A 20,984-nucleotide genomic window follows, 5' to 3' on the forward strand; every position below is an offset into this window, starting at 1 on the left:
TGTCAAGGGCGGGGGAAAAAAAGGAGACATATGTAATACTCTTTGTAATAATTTAAGCAATAAAAAAAAATTATAAAAATAAAATAAAAAATAAAAATGCCAGCTTGAAAAAAAAAAAAAAGTGTGGAGATAGAGGTGCTATTATCACTGCAATGGCAATCATATTACAATGTATAGATGTATCAAATCAATATGTTGTACACTTTAAATTTATACAATATGTCAAGCATATTACAATCAAAAATTAAATAAGTGGATAAATTTTTTAAAAGGCACTGTGGCTTCTGTCTCTCAGATCACTTGCTCTGGGGAAAGCCATGTCATGAGCAGCCACAGGGAGAAGTACTGCAGCTAGAAACAAGCTTTCTGTCCACAACTACGTCAGTGAGCTTGGAACAGATCCTCCAGCCCCAGTCAAGCCTGCAGAAACTAGCACCAGCTGAGCTGACCACTTGACTGAAACCCCATGAGGGACCCTGAGCCGGGCCACCCAACTGGGCTGCTTCCTGACCCTCAGAAACCATGTGAGAGAATAAATGTTTGTCATCTCAGACTGCTAAATTCTGGGGTAATCTGTTAGACAACAATAGACACCTAATATACTATCTTGCTGTCACATCCTCTGTTACTAGGACACCAGAGAGCCGTACTTATTTAGGGCCACCTCAAGACTTTTGTGAGCTAAAGCAGGGATAAATACATAAATTATGTTAAAATGTATTAGAACTTTATCTAAAGTAAATAGTCTTTATAGTTAGAAAGGCTTATAAATCATATTTGCAATAATTTAGGTTTACATATTTTCCCTTTTTTTAGTTTTTATGAATTAACGCAAAAATTTATATTTTATATAAAAGTAAATTAATAAATAAGCAAGCAGGTTTTCCATGAGGAGCAGGGAAGCCTCCTGTTGTTAGGTAGAAAGCTTTATGACATCTCCTGGCTGTTCTTCCTTCTTGCTACCAGTTGTATTACCACTCCTGTAAACTCTGGATAAGGAATGTGCTACTGAAATTAGTAAAAGTAAAATGAGCTTCTTATTCTATTTTAAAAGAGCTTCTTACATTGTTTTAAACATAAAATATATTATGGTGAGTTCCCAATGACCAAGAAAGATAATCACTGGGGATTTGGGAAGAAATACTTCCCATACAGAGCATATTCTCCAAGTGGTCTGTTCTGCAAAGCAATCTTTCTCTAACTCTATACTACTCTTTTGGAAATAAGATTCCTAAAGACTTTTAAAAGTTTGAATAATTTAGCTCTACACTCCAATGAAGTGAGAGGAAAAAGTCTATTACAGAACCAATACTTACCTAAAAATAGCATTATAAGATAAACCTGAAGAAAAAAGGAAAATCTAACGTGGATTTCCATGGGATATGGCAATGTGAAGCTGAATCTCCCTGTTTCATTGAACACGGGGATGGACTGGATCACTGAGACAGCTGAAAGCAGAAACAAGAACTTGTTAGAAGCAAATAAAGCAGTCACATTGAGTGACAGCCCCTTCTAATCCTCCAAGTTTCAGTCACGGATTTGTTGAAATGCTCCCTCCTCCCTTCGCACAGAGGGCTTATGCCTCTTCTTTTTCCCCTCGTTTTCCTAAGAGATGAGCCTCCAAGAAGACAACTGAAGGTGAATGAGGAACAACCATTTGATAACAGTGGGCTTCAGTTTCCCATTCTATAAATGGAGAGAAAAATCCCTACCACTAATTGTTGGTCAGAATAAAATTAAGTCATAAATATGAACCTGCTCTACCCAGTGTGGTGCAGTGGTTGAGCACTGACCTATGAACCAGGATGTCACAGTTTGATGCCTGATCAGGGCACATGCCCAGGTTTCAGGCTCGATCCCCAGTAGGAGGGTGTAGGAGGCAGCTGATCAATGATTCTCTCTCAACATTGGTGTTTCTATCTCTCCCTCAACCTTCTTCTCTAAAATCATTTTAAAAAAAAAGTAAAATAAAAATATGAACCTGCTTTGGAAAATTAAAACTACCATATAAATAGGATGCATGACCACCAGCTTCCAAATGTGCCACATTCCTGGAACAGGAGTATTATGGAAGGAAGCCACTAGGAAGATACTCTTGAAAAGTCCAACATCCATATATTGACTAAGGCAGGCAGAGGAAGGAAGAAAGATCTGGCCTATTGGCTTAGCTATCCCTTGGAGCTAAGCTATAAAACATAGAGTTCCTGAAAGTACCTTCTGCCAAACATCCCAGAGGATATAACGGAATCCACACAGTGTAACGAAGCCATGTGAGCACTTTCCAATCCATGTCAATGCAGCAAAGCATGTAGTAGGGGTACCTATTGAAAAAAAGGAATTCAGATACTGAAAGCCACTTCGGGTTCTGAATGTAACCCTAGAACATCATTCAAACAGAACCATTTCACAATTAGCCACAATTGTGACTAAGGGTAGGTCTCAAAGGAACCCTCTCTGAAATAGTTGAGTATGTGGAATGGTAAGTTTTTTGGGTTTGTTCCTAGTTCTGATCGACATTCCAAGTAGGTAAGGCTGACAGACACATTGACGGCACTTTATCTCCAGATAAACGAATGCTATCAAAATTAAGTATACTTAAGCATACCACCTTTAGCCTCAAATCAGACTTATGGAATATGTATGGTCTGGCAGAGAAGAATACATCTACTTTAATTGGGTTTTTAAAAAATATTATTTTATTGACAACTGAGGATGGAAGAAACAGGTAAGAGGTCAATTTAAACTTCAGAAATCTTGTAGTAAAAGATTCATTTTTATCATCCCTTTTAGAAGGCTAGTCTTCACTAGTTCCATCCAACCTGGATTGCTCCTTCAACCTCAGGTTTTTTCAGCCCTTTCATGAATTTTTCTCTTCCCACCAAGACAGCAAGATACTGAAAGGTAAGATGGGTCTTTTCATTTCTCTGGGTCTCTCCTGCTCCCCAGTGCCCAGGCTGGCACTATGATCCAATGACGGCTTAAAAAAACATTTGCAGAGCACACAGCTGCAGCGACACTCTCCACAGGTGGAACCTTAATCCCAAACCAAATGAGACTCTGGGTAAGACAGCAACTCTCTCAAGAAGAGAGCTGACCCAAGGAAGAAGCATTCAAACACCATCCTAGCATTTCTACCTACCTGAAAATTTCAATTGTGCTCCACATATAAAACACAAAGAAAACCACGGCTTTGTTTTGCATTTCTTCCATAGTGCCAAAGATGATAAACAAAATGAAATTTCTTCCAAAAAGCTATTAAGAGGACCCAAAAGAGAGAAAAAAGTTTAAAAATATATTTTAAAAACCATATACATGGTTATTTGAAACCTAACCCCACTAAATTCAAAGTAAATAAAAAAAGATTGAGCTCAACTGGTTTAATCCTCTGCTCCAGTTTCGGAACAAGTTAAATGTCCAAACCAGTCTTTCTGGATAAGTGAGTATGTGTGTGTGTGTAAATGTATGTGTGTGTGTGTGTGTGTGTGTGTGTGTGTGTGTGTGAAAATACACAAACAGTTTAAAGGATACTGACCAATGAACATTTATGTCTGCATAACCCAAGTTAAGAACTAGAACATTACCGGTATGGCATTCCCTCTCCCGCCCCCGTAAGTAACTACTATCTGTGTTAACCATTCCACTGTTTTTCTTTATAGGCTCACTACTTATGTATATATTCCTATGCAGTATACTGTTTCACTTTGCCTGTTCTTTAATGTGCTGAAATTATGCTACATGTATTATTCTGTAACTTACTTCATCCACATAGAATCATGTGGCACTGCCCAGCTCCTGTAACTTACTTCATCCACATAGAATCATGTGGCACTGCCCAGCTCCCGGAGGCTTCATTCACACTGTATCCTATGTGAATGGAACCTGCTGGACCTATGCAATGGGATACTGAACCTGTCCCATCCATCTTGCCCTAGAAATTCTGCCCTAATGCTCATCTGTACTAGTCACTGATATACAAAAAATATGATTCCATATTAGTAAGTCAATCACTATCCCCTTTTCATTTTTTAAACTAAACCAAGCAGACCCTTTACCATGCAACGGATACTATTAGCATGCCAGAGTTGGTACACCACAAAAGGGTAGAATTATAAAAACTACTCCAGAAAAAAACTAACCAATAACCTGGTCCCCCGTGTCTGGGTAGGTGGTATTTAATGGTACGTGATTGCACAGTTAGGAAACCGAAAGGAGGATGAAAGGCTTTGCTGCTCCATTCCTGGTAACAATCTTCCAAATATTGGAAATTACATAGATGTATTAGGGGGAGAGATCCCCACACAAGTGAGAAGAGCCACCCTCATATATGAAAGAAAGTCCAAAGTAAAAAGAGTTCCGAGGTATCATATTGCCTTTTTCACCCAAGGTGGGAGGAGACCAAGCATGTCTCTATCTAAGAAGATTGAGGGTAGGATTTTCTGCTCCTGCCTGAAAAATCAAGTTTCCCTTGTTTTACAGCTCTTTGTATAACTGTGACTTCATGAAGATGTTATAATGAAATCGACCTGAAATGGCAAAAGTTTACTTTGGAAAATATTCCTGAGGCTTAAATTTTTCCTCCTTGTTCAGATAAAACAATGCTTTCCTATGCCAATAGGTATTTTTACTAATTGAAACTTCTCAGAAAATTGTGGCATAACTACTAAATAAACACTGAACTCTTTCATTCCCCACCCTTGAGATCAACTATTTAATACCTGGATAACAGAAGGTATCACTGGTGACTTAGTGACTCCAATTGCTGCATTGATAGACTCCACAACTGCCAACATCTGGCAGAAATACATCATGTCAGCTATGGTGTGAAATGTGTCATAGAAGGACTCTATGGAACAAAAATACATTAAGGGTAAATGAGCTGGCAAATTACAACAGGATTATTTCTCAAACTACATAATGCCTCACATGAAAGGAGTTTTTAAAAAGGTATAATAAATATCCAGTCAGATTCAAGTTTAATAACCAACTACGCTGAAAGAAAGCAGGCCTGCAGAATCATGGAAGTCAACTCTATTGGTTACCACAAAGTTAACACATAAACCTGTATGCACTTCTCATTTTAAAAAGCAAGCGAAAGAAGCATACCTAGACTTCATTCAGTTATTATATCCTGAAAAATCTATGTATCAAGCACAGCCAATAATTCTTTTCAGCTCCATTATCTAATTTAATTTAAAGCTAAAACTATATCTCATTAAATGCAATCTAACATTCTAAAATCTCAAAAACTGTATAATCATAAATAGAAGTACAAGAATATTGAATAAAATTAACTTTCAAAAACCTTAATTGTGCTTATATATTTAATCCTAATTATTCTTATTCTGAGAATCTAGCCTAACTAAAAAAAAGTCTAAAATGAAGAAGAAGAAAAAACTTTAGAAACAAGGTTGCTCTCTGAAACATTTCTAAGTACATTAAAGTAGAAACTGTCTACATGTTTAAGGGTATGGGAAGTTTGAGTAAACTATAGTATATTACTTCATGGATGTTATATAATAATTTAAAATAACAGCTATTGCTTATATGAGGTCAGCAAATGTGGTCTCAATTCTGAGTGGTCCATAATATAAAATCCTTTACTTTCCATACTGATCACTGATCTCACCTCACACCCTGCATTCCCACATTCCTCTTTGCAGTGTGTCCCAGCCCGGCCACCCGTGACATTTTGGTGAGGACAACTGTTTGTCCTACACATTGCAGAAAGTTTAGGATTCTTGGCTGCTTATTAAATCCAAGTAGTGCTTCCGAGGATCTGGCAGAGTTAGGACAGCTACCAACAAAGATGACACTGTAGGAGCCTCAAAGGGTATGATTTAAATAATGATGAATAAAAGAGGCCCTTATCAAAACTGAAGAAAAACTCTGAAGTATTTTTGCAGAAATGAATCATTTTACAATCCTGCTGCAAAGTCAAATGTGAAATGAAAATGGTATATATTGCTGATACATAATTTTACCAGAAAAATTCCATCAATATGCAGTTCAAAATCTGACTAATTATTTTCTTTGAAAAAAATTAATGCAAAATTACAATTTATTTTATTTTATTTTTTTTTCTATGTAGGAGAAATATACTACTACTCAACCTCTACTGTAAGGTTGGCAGCCCTGAGAACTCCTTTTATGTAGCATGTTATGGAGGTATTCCTGCTCCCAAAGGAATAAGGAACAGACATATTTCCACATGCAAGCAAAATTACAATTTAAATTTTGCTATATATAAAATAAATTTTTTTCATAATATTAAATGCCCCTTTTTCAAGACAAAATCCCATCAAATCCTTTTGTCACATTTACAATTAAAATTCTGGTATCATTGAGAAGGGGATTCACTTTAAGTGGCCTTTATTAAATGAGGACCCCTCATACTTAGAAAGTTGTGACTTAAGACTTGGCATATGGTAAACAAAAATTAGATCTTCTGGGCTTTGCCTCCGATTTTATGGGAAATTGATCCTTGTTTCAATTCAGGAATAGAAATCTGATTTCTAAAATGATAGTTACAAAGAATATTAGTAACATTAAAATGCTTATAATATTGTTTTTAAAAACAAGATGCAAAATTGTATATACAAACATTATGATGATTATTTTTAACTGTAGGAGGAAAAATGACTAAAAGGCAGTGTATGGGAATATTAATAGTGATAGACAATGGCTTATTAACCTCCCCTTCCTTCTCCTACACCTTTACCCCTGTTTTCCCCCATTTTACAAGCTTTTTAAAATCAGCACATTTAATTTTATAATTTGAAAAAAAATTTTCTTGAAAATAGGAAAAGGCACTCATATGTGAATGGAATATGGATTTAAACAGTGGTAATATAAAATAGTATATACTCTTTCTGGGCATTATACATCAAAATCCCTAAAAACAATTTGTCCTTTAATCTCACAATTCCACTTTAGGAACTGTTCCCAAGAAAGCTTTGTGGGAAAGGTGACAAGAACCAACGAGCCAAGAATCTGCTGCTCTCATAGTTGGGATTATGGTAGAGTTTTTGTTTTAAGTCTTTATTTTCTGATTTCTTCTGTAATTAACACATTTTTACAATTAAAAAAAATTAAAAATTGATTTAATAAAAAAGTATTACTTAATAGAGAGCTAGGCAAGCTCACACAAGAGTTTCGACATAAGCCCAAGTGAATACTGCTGTTTCCTTAGCACATGAAGGTTAGCAAATACATGATTACATGAAAAAACAAGTGCATGTGTGGAATCTGCCATTCACCAACATCCTTTATTCAAAAGGAGAACATTGCAAAAGCAAGCTAGGACGCTGGGTGCTAGGCCCAACTCTTCTCTGAGAACTGATAAGGGAAGAATTAAACCAGCAGGTGGTTAGGAAGAGGCTCGGAGCCAAAACAGAAATTACAAATCCATGCAGCTTACTTTAACACATGACCCAGATACTTAGCAGCTTTTGAACTGCATCAGGCCAGCAGGCTTGCACAGCAACACTCAGAATCAACCCAACTATGTTGGTTTAAACTGTGATTTGCAGAATTCCAAGGTGTTAAGAAGGCTGGAAAAACATGCACTTCTCTCAAATGACTCTAGACCCAACTACAATGCATCTTATACAAACCTCAGATGAAAAAATTTAGGAGTGAAGAAGAAAACAGTTGACAGGAGTTTTTTCTCTCTTTAAATAGAGTTTATATTTTTCCATTGTACTTCTTTTTATACTCCTATTTATTTTACAAAATGAAGAAATTTTTTAAATTATCCACATTCAAATCATTTGAAAATGGTGTATTTCCTCCCAATCTTTTTGGTGTATTGGTTCATTTTCACCTTTTTATATGGGTGTGAACTAATTGGAAGAGTAAATTTGTTATTTATTTAGCCTGTTATCAGTATTTTTACATGTTATTACAAACTCTTCAAATACTTTATATTTGTTTCACAACATTCCACTGAGGGAATATTCTAAACCAATTCCTCACTGCACATTTAGGTAGCTTCTAATCTGTCACTAATATAAATAATGCCATGCTGTCTATCTTTTTGAAAAAGCTTCTCTTGCAGTTTCAGTTCTTTCTTTAGAACAGCGGTTCTCAACCTGTGGGTCGCGACCCCTTTGGGGGTCGAACGACCCTTTCACAGGGGTCACCTAAGACCATCAGAAAACACATATATAATTATATATTGTTTTTGTGATTAATCACTATGCTTTAATTATGTTCAATTTGTAACAATGAAATTGGGGGTCACCACAACATGAGGAACTGTATTAAAGGGTCGCGGCAATAGGAAGGTTGAGAACCACTGCTTTAGAGCATAATTCTAGAAGTGGAATTATCAGGTTCCAAGGATATGAACATGAACAGTTAAGGTTCCTGATTCACTTTGCCAAATAATTTCCCAAGAGTTGTAATTATGTACCTTTACGGTAGCCATTGGTGTGTCTATTTTAGCATATGTCCTCTTGATGTTGGTATCTTTTATAACTTTGCAAAATTGACAATAAAAAAGTCTTATTTCTTCATCATTGCTGTTAAACATTTTTTCTGTATATTAAATTAGTTTCAGTTCCTCTTATGACTTTTGTGTACATACTTTATAGTTTATCTATTCGGTGAAGTTTTCACATATTTAAAGTAATGTGTACAAGTTCTTTATATGTAAATAAATCAATCTTTATTGGTATTTGTTGCAATTTTCCATCACCCTCTATCCCCATGCTGCTAATCTCAATATACTCTTAATCTTTAATGCTTTCTTGGCTGGGGTGTTTTCAGATATACAGGAATTTAGATATTTTATTGTAGTCAAATATATTGACCTTTTCCTTTATGATTCTTTTAACATTTTTAAGCTTAGAAAGGCCTAACATTCCACATGAGGTTTTTGTAAATATTTACTTATATCTTCAATTGTGGTTTAACTTTTTGATAAATAATTCTTAAGTCCTTTGAGCAAATTTATTTTTGTATACAGTGTAAAGGAGAAGAGTCAGAGTCCTTGTTCCCTCATGTGCCCAAACCTAATCAATTTTCCTTGGAAATATTTATCCAATAAAAAGTATTGGATAATATTTCCCTTTCCATTGATTCATGATTCCTTTATCATATATAATTGAGGTATGTATATAATGTAAGAACTATTCCTAGGCCACCTAATCTGCTCTGCTGATTAGTCTGTTCTTACACTAAGACCATACTATTTTAATTATCACTAGTGCCTCAGTGCACGGATTCATGCACATTGAAAGGAAATTAATTAGACGGTGGCCAGAGGGGCAGGACTGGGCGAGAGGGGCCGGACACACCCTGGAGCCAACCTCCCATGGTCCCTCTCCGGCCGGCCTTACCTGGGGTGGCACAGCAGCTCGAAGGGTGTCTGCGGAGTGAGCAGGGTCCCTCCAGCAGGTGAGGTCCCTTGGCCTGGCCTTCAGGGATCTGGCCGAAACCGGCTCTCTGACATCCCCGAGGGTTCCGGATTGAGAGAGGGCAGTTCTCAGGTGATGCACCCCAGAAATGGGCCCCCTCCTCTCTGGTTCCAGGGTGCATCATCCGAGAACCGCCGCTGCCAAGTCACAGCAGCTCGTCAGCTCCTGCGTTGAGCGTCTGCCCCCTGGTGGTCAGTGCATGTCATAGCTACCAGTCCGAGGGTCGGACAATCGCTTAGTCTTTTATATATACAGATTCTTTTATATCAGGTGGAGAAAGTCCTCTCTCATTACCTTTCTTCCCCCAAATTTTATTATCTATTTATTGTTCACAATAAAATTTCATAATACTTTAGATCACATTCTCAAATATTTTCTATTGTCATTTACTTTGCCAGAATTCTATTAAACATGCAAACTAATTTATCAAGAACTAATATCTTTATGATAGTCTTTTCATTCATTTTTAGAACAGTTCAGTTGAGAATCTATTTAGACCTCAAAAGGATGAGATCCCTTTTGGACTTAAATAACTTTGGCATTAGAAGTATCACATTAATTTCTTTAGTTATAAACTATCATGTCGTGAATAGAGAAAGGGATGGTAGTCCAAGATATGACCCTGGCAAGCTGTGTGGACATGGATCATTTCTTTGGCCATCTCTAAACCTGTTTCCTCACCAGTTAAAGAGAGGGAATATCAGCCTCTTTCAGAGACCATGGGAAATAGAAGATATGAAAATACAATGAAAAGCATGAAGTACTATACAAATATGGGGGTTTAATATTAATACCAAAGGCAAAGAGTATTACCTTTGATGAGTAGTGGGCCAATCTACTAAAAAAAACAAAAACCAGTGTTAAAATTTGGTACTTGCCTTTTCCCAGGATAAAGAACCGCACAGTCATGTTGACAAACATCCACGAGAATCCCAAGAATTGCACAAGATTATACATGAACAGGTATCCTTTCTTCAAGTTTATAAGAGCTGGAAAGCAAAGCAAGGCAGTAAACTGTTACAAGCAGACAGCAGGAGAGGGGTATGTAGGGCACCCTATAGTAACTTCATCCCTCTTTCCTACTGGGGTGCTCTAAGCTCCCACACAAATACCTGGCCCAGGCCTGCACCAGCCTGGCTCCTGGTCCCACAGACAAACAGAAAGAAAAATATGAGGAACACTGCACTCCAAGATATGTTTTCAGCAGTCTTTCCCCTCAGAGCCTTGAGCATAAATATACAGACATAACAAATCCAAGAAGAGAATATATCTTAGGAGGCATTAAAGGAAGGGAGGAAAGCTATACTCAACTCCTATTCTTGTTATCTTAATATAACCTATAGTTACTTCTTTTCTGGAATTTTTTAAGGTCATGGAGGTCAAACTAGCTCAAAGAGAGAGAATGAATAATAAAAAAAATTCTGATATTTGATCATATATTCATTCAACCAAACATTAACTGAACACCTACAATGTCCAAGGTATGGAGGGGCACTACTGAGATTCAAAGAACTTACCATCTAAAACCATAATACAAGATAGAATGACAGGTAACATCTTGTGAAAATTTCAAGGTGAGAAAATGACATTAGGCTGGGAAATGGGAATCAAGCAAGTATCTGATCTGGGCTTTGGAGAATGGGTAGAATGAGGATATAACCAAAGGAGGAAAATTACAATCTGAGAGGCAAGAGAGTAAGGGACATTAATTTTGTCTGCAGCCTAAGGTTTGTGAAACAGCTAATTACAGACTTAAGGAAGGAGTGAGAAACTTAGGGTCATGGTTGAGTCAAAAGAGTAGGGCAAAGGAAAGGCTTCTCAAGAGAAGAGCTATGGAGTGCAGGTTCTGCTGCCACAAATGTACTCCTAGACTACAGACATTCTGCAGACACACTTGGATGATGCTCCAAGCAAAAGCAACCGTATTCTAATGGGTCAAAAAAGCTAGACAAATTAAAATTTTTTCTTCAAAACTATAAAAGTTTATTATACTTCCCAATCATAAAAAACTTCTTTCATTAGGAACCTTTACGAATTTAATAAAACTGTTAAAGTTTTATCTAACATTCTAAAAATCAATATATAAGTTTTTCATATATTTTTGAAATTTATCCCTCTAAACACAAAAAATTAATTTAAATCTCACGTGGCCTTTTATGTTGCTATTCTTTATCTCCACTAATTGTCTCCCCTCCTTTGCTTTTCTAAGGGAATATTTCTCTAAATTAGTAGTTATTCAAATCTTTTTTTTTTAGAGCAATGAAATCTTCTTTTCAAGAGAAACTTTATTAACAATGCCATGAAACACAAAAGCACAATTGCTTTGACTAAAGTGGAAATGCTTGGTTGGCCTATCCCTCCAAAGCATCTCTGGGAACCCTGGGGTACCATGAAACATAGTTTGAAAACCACTGCTCTACAACTTTCCACTCCCTTATTATAGCATGCCAAATATGCACCACTAAAACTTGAAAAAGTGTGAACAAATGAGGAACTCTTATCTTATTCGGTTTTTCAGCATTAGTTTTAACTTAGAGACTTTCATAGTCCTCCCTCTAGAATGCAAGCTCAGAGCACAGGTGCTATGATGAATTCCTTGACTCCACACCTCAGGGGACTAGTATAATGCTTTCAGTGCCACAAGAATTGAATAGATAGCTGCTGAACTTAATCTATGTCACCCAGAAGATAATACACTTACAGAACTTAATGCTTGTAAGTGGTTGGACAGACAGAAATAGATATGGATTTTTTTCAAGGTTGACAACCACACTTACCTGTGGCACAGCCCTTAAGATCTCCGTTGGGAGAAAAACACCAGATTGGATGGAGGGTAGCCTTGGACCTCCATCATATTTCCACATGTCCATGCAGTACATGCTGCCATCTGCCATTAGGTCCGTCCAAGAGACTAAGGTTCTTCCATACTATATACCAGATGATGGTAAGATCCAAATAGAAGGGAAACATTACCCAACCAGCTTGGCTCAGTGGTTGAGCGCCAACCTATGAACCAGATCAAGGTTCGATTCCCAGTCAGGGCACATGCCCAGGTTGTGGGCTCAATTCCTAGTGTGGGGAGTACAGGAGGTAGCTGATCAATGATTCTCTCTCATCATTGAGGTTTCTATCTCTCTCTTCCTCTCCCTTCCTCTCTGAAATCAATAAAAAAAAATTTTTTTTAAGGGAAACATTAAAAGTAAGGCTTCTAATGTGGATGTGCACAGCATAAGCACTGGACATTAAGGACTGCTCATCCACTCACCTACACAATATTAGCTCTCCTACCACATCACACTCAACCATACCCCCATCTCTATCACAAATTAAATGGTAACTACCATAGCAGCAGGGGCAACTTACTTTCAGGGGAGCCTTGGCTTTCCATTCTGAGTTTATTTAGGCGTTCTTCTTCCTGGAATTTGGACAGAAGTTTTCAAGAAGAAAAGTTAGAATTCCCAGGTGTTTGCCAAAGTCCACATGTTGGATAAGTGATCTGACTCCCTGAAAGCCTCTTCCAATTGTGCTCATACTTCATTGGGGAAAATGTCCTAGCTCAGGGTGCCAAAAAGCCTGACTCCTCCTCCTTACTGAGTAGCATTAACATCACAGAATGCCCATCTAGTGCTCACAGAACTGAGCCAATCAGCTGGCTTCTAATCTATACAGTGGGTAGTCTTCACATCTTAGAGCTGGAGAGACATTCAGATTTGTCTTGGTCATAGAAACAAACAGAAATTTAAGGCAGACAATAGACTGCTATTTTATTTTCTAACACCTCTAGATTTTTAGTATCATTTTCCAGAATCTAAAACCTGTCTCCACATCATATGAATTCATATTAGGTTAATATATAGGTGGTTACATATAGAAATATCTATGGATAGATGTATATGCATAGGCTAGTATGCACACACATAGTTCGTTGTTCAGTCAGCTGAGAGGACCAAGAAGCGATGATAGCCCAGCAGCAACAAGCATACCAAAGCCCAGAGCTTGGTTTCCACTACCATTCTCCACTAAAAAGAACAGAGCTGCCCTAACCGGTTTGGCTCAGTGGATAGAGTCAGCCTGCAGACTCAAGGGTCCCAGGTTCGATTCCGGTCAAGGGCATGTACCTTGGTTGCGGGCACATCCCCAGTAGCGGGTGTGCAAGAGGCAGCTGATCGATGTTTCTCTCTCATCAATGTTTCTAACTCTCTATCCCTCTCCCTTCCTCTCTGTAAAAAAATCAATAAAATATATTAAAAATAAATAAATAAATAATAATAAAAAAAAGAACAGAGCTCCTTGAAGAATGGCTGATTCTAGGGCTGAGCAGGGAACATACAAGATAAGCCAGGAGCAGCTTACAGTGCCAGAAATTAAAGAAGTACACACACACAAAAAGAAAGAAGAAAGCCCCATAGTGATGGAGCTATGAGCTCTGTCAAAGGGACACAAGACCCAACTGAAAGACTTCTATTGACCAAACCTGAAACAGTCTGAGCAACAAAATGAATAACATTGTCTGAATTATAACCCAAACTATAAAATAAGTATTAATGAGTCTACTGACATTTTTAAATGACTGAATAAATAAGTGGGAGAGAATAATCTCTAACACAGAATAATTTCAAATAAAATATGTAGATACTCCACCCTGAAGATGGGAAGCATCACTCCCCACTCCTTAAGTGTGGGCTATGCATAGTAACTTCCTTCCGAAGAGTACAGTAAGGAGAGGGGAGGAAGTAACATTACAATGAAGAGACCTGACAAACATTACCTCAGCCACATGAGCAAGATCAATATCAACAGTGATAAGTCATGTTGATAGTATGTACCCATGATATGGCATGATCTGTGGTCTTCCTCCCCAAAACCAATCATGAAAAACACACCAAGGAACAGTCTACAAAATATATGACCAGTACTTCTATAAAACCATGTCTTCAGGTCATTAACTTAATGTCTAACTTCGTATTTATTCTATCAGACCCTGGTAAGTATCTGAGGTGGCCCAAATAACTTGGTCTCCTCACGATTTCTGTCGAGGTCCTAGGGTCCTTACTGACCTTGGCTCGGAGCTCCATTTCCGCATCAGACTCGTCCAGCCAGCGATCAAAGTCAGGGGCCAAAAACAGTGGGCGCTTCTCCTGCTTGGTGAGTCTCTCCCACCACTGGCTCACCTTCTTCTGCACCGTAATGTTTACCTGCCTCTGGGTCAGTTTGTAAACCGGCTAAGAGAGAAAATGAGAATGTGAGAATGCTCTCTCCTTCCTACCCCCTCTTCTTCCTCTGACACTGCCCCAAGCCAGGGTGACTATACAGAGAACTAAAGAGTAGGCTTACTCCCCTTCCTTCTCTGTTCCTACACATCCTGATGCAAAGAGAACATCTACACCACGAGCTGGTATCGGGAAAATCTGCTCAGAACAGCACTGTCTTTATGATTCACCCAATGAATGACACAGGAGGAGATCAGGATAAGAAAGGCAGAGAGTTCCTGGTTTTATTAGAAGAAACTAAATGAACCTCCTGCCAGGTCTACAGCATGCAGGGCACTTCATCCAATCACTCTTTCAAGTGCATCCTCACCTTCCAAATCTTCCTCCCATGAAGACGGTCCTGGCATAGAGTCCTTATCCAATCTGGCGTTTTCCAGCTCTGATACTCTGTTTTTTAACAATGACAGAGGAGGAGTATGGTACCCATAGAGAGCAGTACGGAGGGCAAGTGAAGCCTTTAGAAAGGTCTAATCAAGGCTAGAACTGTACTGGGTCAGATACAACTTTTTCACATGGGTCAGCCTGGGGAGTCTCCCCAACTAAACTCAAATTCTTAGTGGCTGTTGCAGTTCATTATTCTACATGTCTTCCCCCTTTGCCTCTAAAGCAAGACCCATGACAAGTGCTCCACTCCTTAAATCACTGCTGTCTATTAGGACAACCAAAACAACAGAAACCTGCAGACAGAGAGCAATATGCGCAAACCCTCATAGATAAGAGTGTAATTCCAGAAACTGAAATACACCATGTGCTGGATTCCCTCCCTTCCAGTTACAGAGGCTTCCTCAAGCTCTGAGAGAAGGGAAACTTCAATACACGTCCAGCATTCTTTCTAAAGATCAACTGCCTCGGCATTTTCTGATTTCTGCTGCCCCTCAGGCAAAGTCACAGGAAAGCAGCGCCTGTGTGGGCTTCACCTGCCCTCCGTACTGCTCTCTATGGCTACCATACTCCTCCTCTGTCATCGTTAAAAAACAGAATATCAGAGCTGGAAAACACCAGATTGGATAAGAGACCATGATCCAATTCTTCATTTAACACATGAGGAGACAGAACTCAAAAAAGTAAAAGGACTTGTTCAACCACTAATAAGTGGCAGAGCCAGAATCACCTCAGATTCTCCGACTTGCACAATTCCTCTGCAGCTAAAACTATATTCTCCTTTGGTTTTTATCTTCTTTCCCACAACCGTTCCTCCCCATTTCATTTCACTAAATTACTAGTATTTATTTCCTAAAATAGAAAGGAAAGAACATACCTCTGGCTTCACAAGGTCCAAGAACTCCAGGTGAAACTCGTAGACATTATCTCCTTTGGCACCATGTCCTTGAGCTATAAAGAAAGAAATGTGGGTTACTGTGAACTTGAGCAGAGAAAGGCCATCCAAACGCTTAATGCAGTTCTTTCAGAAGTATACAAATGTCAATGGTCCTGCCAAAGAGAGTCGGGGCGTGTGAGAAGAGCTATTCAACAGCTAGATAAGCTGAATCCTGGACAGAAGTTTATTTCCATATGTCCTCTGATGGTCAGCTCCAGAGTAGTTAATTAATCTTCCAACATGGCCCTCATGATGCTCAGTACAGATAATAGGCAGGGAAAAGATTACAGAAAGCAAAGCCAAAGGTATCACATAGATATAAATTTAACTTTCACATGCACTTTGGTGCTGAATCCAGAGCAGAGAAAAATCAGGTGAAGGAAAGTTGCTGGGTGCATGGAAATGCTGCATTGTCTCAGAGAAAGCTCTGAACCTAATACTTTTCAACCAGGGATAGAAAATGGAGAAGGTGACTTCCCTTTAGCACATCCCACATGGAACAAAAAAAGAGAAAAATCATTCTCTCAGCTCAATTCTGAGAGGACAAATGGCACTGGCAGGAAAGCCCTGGGTTGACCTGTGCCTTGGCCTGGCTCCTCTCCCCAGGTCCAGCCACGCCTCAGGGCCAGGGGCTGCTGCACATCACCTCCCCTCTAACTCTCGGGTTTGTCTATCAATTCGGTTCTATTTCTTCATCTGGCCCTATGCAGCATGACCTGCCTAATATTTGCTACAGGTAGCTAATGTTCCCTAAAACCATAAATTCCTTAAGACAGGACAGTCTATAAGTTCCAAGTGGCAAGACGCACTTTTATCACTTTAACTTCTTTGCAAATGTTTAACTCCTAAAATAAACCGGAGCTGCTGCCACCACTGCTCTCATCTTGAAAAGTAGATACAAAAGTCAGGCTGTGATTTCATGCAAGTACATTAAGGCAGATGGAATCTCATGTAAAGCAGAAACACTTCAATGTCCCATTACCCTGCTCACTCACTAACGACATTCCAGGGAACTAGCACAGAAAGCAATTAGGGAAAATTCCACCCCATGGGGTGACAATAACTCCAGACCTACCATCTGAGGCATCGCTGATGAACTGAGGAGAAAGGAGATGGAGGCAGATTCACAGAACTGAGACCGTCAGAGCTAGAAAAGCTTTAGGTAGCATCTAGAATAAGTATTTCTTAAACTGGTCTGTAAGTATAATGTCAGGGAGCCACACAGCCTCATTAAGAAAATTTCTATTTTGTTGTTTCATTATAACCTTAAAAAATAAAAGTAAGCCGAAACCGGTTTGGCTCAGTGGATAGAGCGTCGGCCTGCGGACTGAAGGGTCCCAGGTTCGATTCCAGTCAAGGGCATGTACCTGGGTTGCGGGCACATCCCCAGTGGGAGATGTGCAGGAGGCAGCTGATTGATGTTTCTCTCTCATCGATGTTTCTGGCTCTCTATCTCTCTCCCTTCCTCTCTGTAAAAAAATCAATAAAATATATTTAAAAGTAAATAAATAAATAAAAGTAAAAGGTCAAGTGATGACCACCTTATAGTCATCACAAGTTCAGGGGCTGTGTTCACAGCTGCAATGAAGCCACATACCACTTAAAGGGACCATACCTAACTCCTAACATGCTTTTCAATCTGGGTCTATGGCCCTGGAGGATGCTGAGGACATATTCTCAGATGTTTTGGGTCCTCAAATTTGAGAAACACAACTTATAACCCATACCCCACTTTATAGGTCCAGAGAAGTTAATAGTTGCCTGAGGGAGCAGCAGAATTAATCTCCGTATTTCTAGCCCACGATTGTTTTTTGCCTCTCCAAGGGGAAAGCAGTATTTTAAACAACTTCTTTGACTTCCTTAATCAAGTATTTCAAAACAACCTAGTTTACCTCAAGAATATCAGAGAAAGTGAATAAAACAAGCCTCTTTAACTGTGTAGAGAGCTCATTTGCCCGAATACTGACCTTTGAAATGCAGTACATTTTCAGCGATGCTGATGGCAGGATTCTGTGAAAAGAGACCAAGGATGTGAGAAGGCATTTTAATGAGGAGAAAAATGGAATTAAAACCATCCTTCCCCCTTGGGGACTCAACCTCCTACCCTGTGCCTCCCCAGAGAATATATTTAGTTGTTTATTCACATATCTGCATAGGGTTTCTCTCTGTCTAGCTGTACCCATCTGAGACTGTAGGCTCCTGCAAGAAGGACCCTAAACTGCTCTAACTATGCAGAACAATCAGATACTGAGCCAGTCCATTCTGATGACGGCAAATAGTGCAAGGTGCTACGTGAGGTGTTACAGGGGAATACACAGACCTCTCAGACTCAGTCCCTGAGCTGTGGAGGCAGAGAATCTAGTGGAACAGATGAGTCATTTCCTGTGAGAAGATATCAAATAGTATCAAATAACATACGCTCAAGACCCAAAGAGTAGTAAAAGCAGTAATTGTACAGTTAAGTCGGCAAGCACAATGGGAACAAAATGGTTGGGGAAAGCTTCACCAAATTTAAGGCCTATATTGTAACATGAAGAATAAATTAATTCAATAAGAGAGGGATTGAGTGGTTGGATGAAAATGAAACATGCAAGTGCGGTCACCTGAGGCTCCACATTCTCTGAACCCCCATCCCAAGGAAGACTAGAAGAGATCAGACATCGGAATTCTCCAAATTGTTCCTTTATTCCCAGAAATTGCTACATGTCTTTAGCAGCATAATTTAAAATGAAACTATTTAACACTTTTCCCAGTAAATGAAAAACAACCCACCTCCTACCTCTCAGCTCAAAGTTAATAAGCAAGAAGCACATTTTGCAGTGCCCTCACTAGTTTATTTATTTTCCTCCTGCAGGCTCAGCTCTCTGCGCTCTATCGTGCATCAAAGGAAACCAACAAGACAGACAGAAGGTTTTGAGAGGCAGTGGGAGCCTAGACTCTCTATTCATAGCCAAGAATGTTGGGAAAAGGGGAATAGCGAAGGCTTGGGGTGGGGATAGCATTTGAGCCAAACTTTATATTAAGAACCTCCCCAGTGGGAGTACAGATTTCAGGCTGAGCTTGATGATCTCTGTAGCAGGAAGAGGGAGTTAGAGTTAGGAAGCCTAATTTAAAAAAAAAAGGGGGGGGGGCTACACGTCCAGGGGCATGGTTCCTCTGCAAGGGAAAAGGGGTTTTGATGTAAATATCCTGAAGGCTAGAGTTCTGGGATGTCTTGGAAGTACGTTTCCTACCTAGGTCACTTCTTGCCCAACTCTGTTCCCCATACCCTAACTCATACAGAAGGAAAATAGAGTTTTAGGGGCCCAGTTTACTCTCCTCAGACAGACGGATGTGTGTAAAGGTCTAAGTAGCTAGCCACAGCCCAAGTCCAGGAGCTCATTAAGCATTTTTGTGGGCCAGATTTCAGATGCTAACTCAGCAATAATGGGGCAGCTCCTATCCAGCAGTGCACTGGACATTTCAGGTTCAGCTTCTCCAAAGGTGGTGGCAGTGGAGAGATATTTCAGTTAAAAATACTTATGCCAGCCCGGCCGGCATGGCTCAGTGTTTGAGCATCAACCTATGAACCAGGAGGTCACAATTCAATTCCCGGTAGGTGCACATGCCAGGTTACGGGCTTGATCCCATGTGGGGCATGCAGGAAGCAGCTGATCCATGATTCTTTCTCATCATTGGTGTTTCTATCTCCTTCTCTCTCCCTTCCTCTCTGAAATCAATAAATATATATATATATATATATATTTTTTTTAATGCTTATGCCAGACACAAGTTCAAAATTGGGAAGAGACCTGAAGCAATATAAAAATTATACTCCCTCTGTCCCATAATAGTAGCAGTTGATGAATGTAATTTGTCTCATAATAATAGTAGCAAAAGAAAATAAATATAGAACGCAACATTTATTATCAAAAAATTAGATTAAACAATAAATTAAAAATAGTACTCCTAGTTTTTATTTTGAGTGTTCAGATAGTTTCTGGATTTTTCAATAATTTCGTTACTGCATTTTAAACTTTTAGGCAGGATCCCTTGGCTGCGAAGCTTTGCTTTCCCTATATGCGTGAGCTTAAAATTATTGGAGCCATCGTTCTTCATTGCTTCCAGCATAACTTGTTGAAGTGACAGAAACGTATTATCCAGTATTTCAGGAGAAATATTATCAAAGGCTAATATGGTGCCTCTTCTGCTAAGAGGAATATATCTAAGTTTTTCAAGTTTTTCTCCATAATCTTTGCATTTACGTCCACAGTTTTGTTTTTTCAAAGAATCAACATTAGCATAAGATTCTCCTTGACAATTATTTTCGGAAGCACATTTCCAAATTCTTGATATGGTCATTCTGTTGCACTTAAATTGTTTTGCAGCTAACGTAATTGCACCTTTCTGCAACTTTTCCTTTTTCTTTTGATGCATCAAGAACTGGACAATCGCCGAAACCGGTTTGGCTCAGTGGATAGAGCGTCGGCCTGCGGACTGAAGGGTCCCAGGTTCGATTCCGGTCAGGGGCATGTGCCTGGGTTGCGGGCACATCCCCAGTGGGGGGTGTGCAGGAGGCAGCTGATCGATGTTTCTCTCTCATCGATGTTTCTGGCTCTCTATCTCTCTCTCCCTTCCTCTCTGTAAAAAATCAATAAAATATATTTAAAAAAAAAAAAAAAAGAACTGGACAATCACAACTCAATCTTTGCTTGAAAACGCTTTTTTTCATCTTACTTTTACAATGGGTCGATATTCAACTGAAATAAAACAATTGATTTCGATCAGCGGATGAAATTAGAAAAATAGTTATAATTCGTAATAATTAGATTAACCTAAAAATTGAAAGATGTGTCAAAACAAATGACAGATGTCATGAAACACTGATTTTGATTGAAGGCCTCGCAATTTTGCGCTACAACATAACTTACAGCTGCATTCGCCAATAATTCCCGTTTAAATATTCACTTGCTACTATTATTATGGGACAGAGGGAGT

The 20,984-nt window shown here is 39.0% G+C and overlaps 1 protein-coding gene and 1 non-coding gene across 3 annotated transcripts in view; both read right to left on the minus strand.

Moving 5' to 3' along the window:
- HACD3 (3-hydroxyacyl-CoA dehydratase 3) overlaps positions 1 to 20,984 on the minus strand; it is a 34,764-nt gene that overhangs the window by 4,046 nt on the left and 9,734 nt on the right. The window contains exons 2-10 of one of the 2 annotated variants that reach the window (XM_006093380.3): positions 17,975 to 18,017; positions 15,948 to 16,021; positions 14,477 to 14,641; positions 12,783 to 12,834; positions 10,298 to 10,408; positions 4,716 to 4,843; positions 3,140 to 3,252; positions 2,215 to 2,321; positions 1,317 to 1,448 (exon numbers count right to left, since the gene is read on the minus strand). In XM_006093380.3, the coding sequence (XP_006093442.1) occupies positions 1,317 to 1,448; positions 2,215 to 2,321; positions 3,140 to 3,252; positions 4,716 to 4,843; positions 10,298 to 10,408; positions 12,783 to 12,834; positions 14,477 to 14,641; positions 15,948 to 16,021; positions 17,975 to 18,017 (925 nt within the window). Of the gene's footprint in view, positions 1 to 1,316; positions 1,449 to 2,214; positions 2,322 to 3,139; positions 3,253 to 4,715; positions 4,844 to 10,297; positions 10,409 to 12,782; positions 12,835 to 14,476; positions 14,642 to 15,947; positions 16,022 to 16,161; positions 17,301 to 17,974; positions 18,018 to 20,984 lie in introns of those variants that run through there. The other variant, XM_023757836.1, reaches the window with a different exon arrangement.
- LOC111826977 lies at positions 6,081 to 6,214 on the minus strand. The gene has a single exon (XR_002830433.1). It is a non-coding gene; the product is annotated as a small nucleolar RNA U109 (small nucleolar RNA).

Source organism: Myotis lucifugus, unplaced genomic scaffold (genome assembly GCF_000147115.1).
Source record: "Myotis lucifugus unplaced genomic scaffold, Myoluc2.0 scaffold_115, whole genome shotgun sequence".
In the NCBI taxonomy this organism is placed as follows: Eukaryota; Metazoa; Chordata; class Mammalia; order Chiroptera; family Vespertilionidae; genus Myotis; species Myotis lucifugus.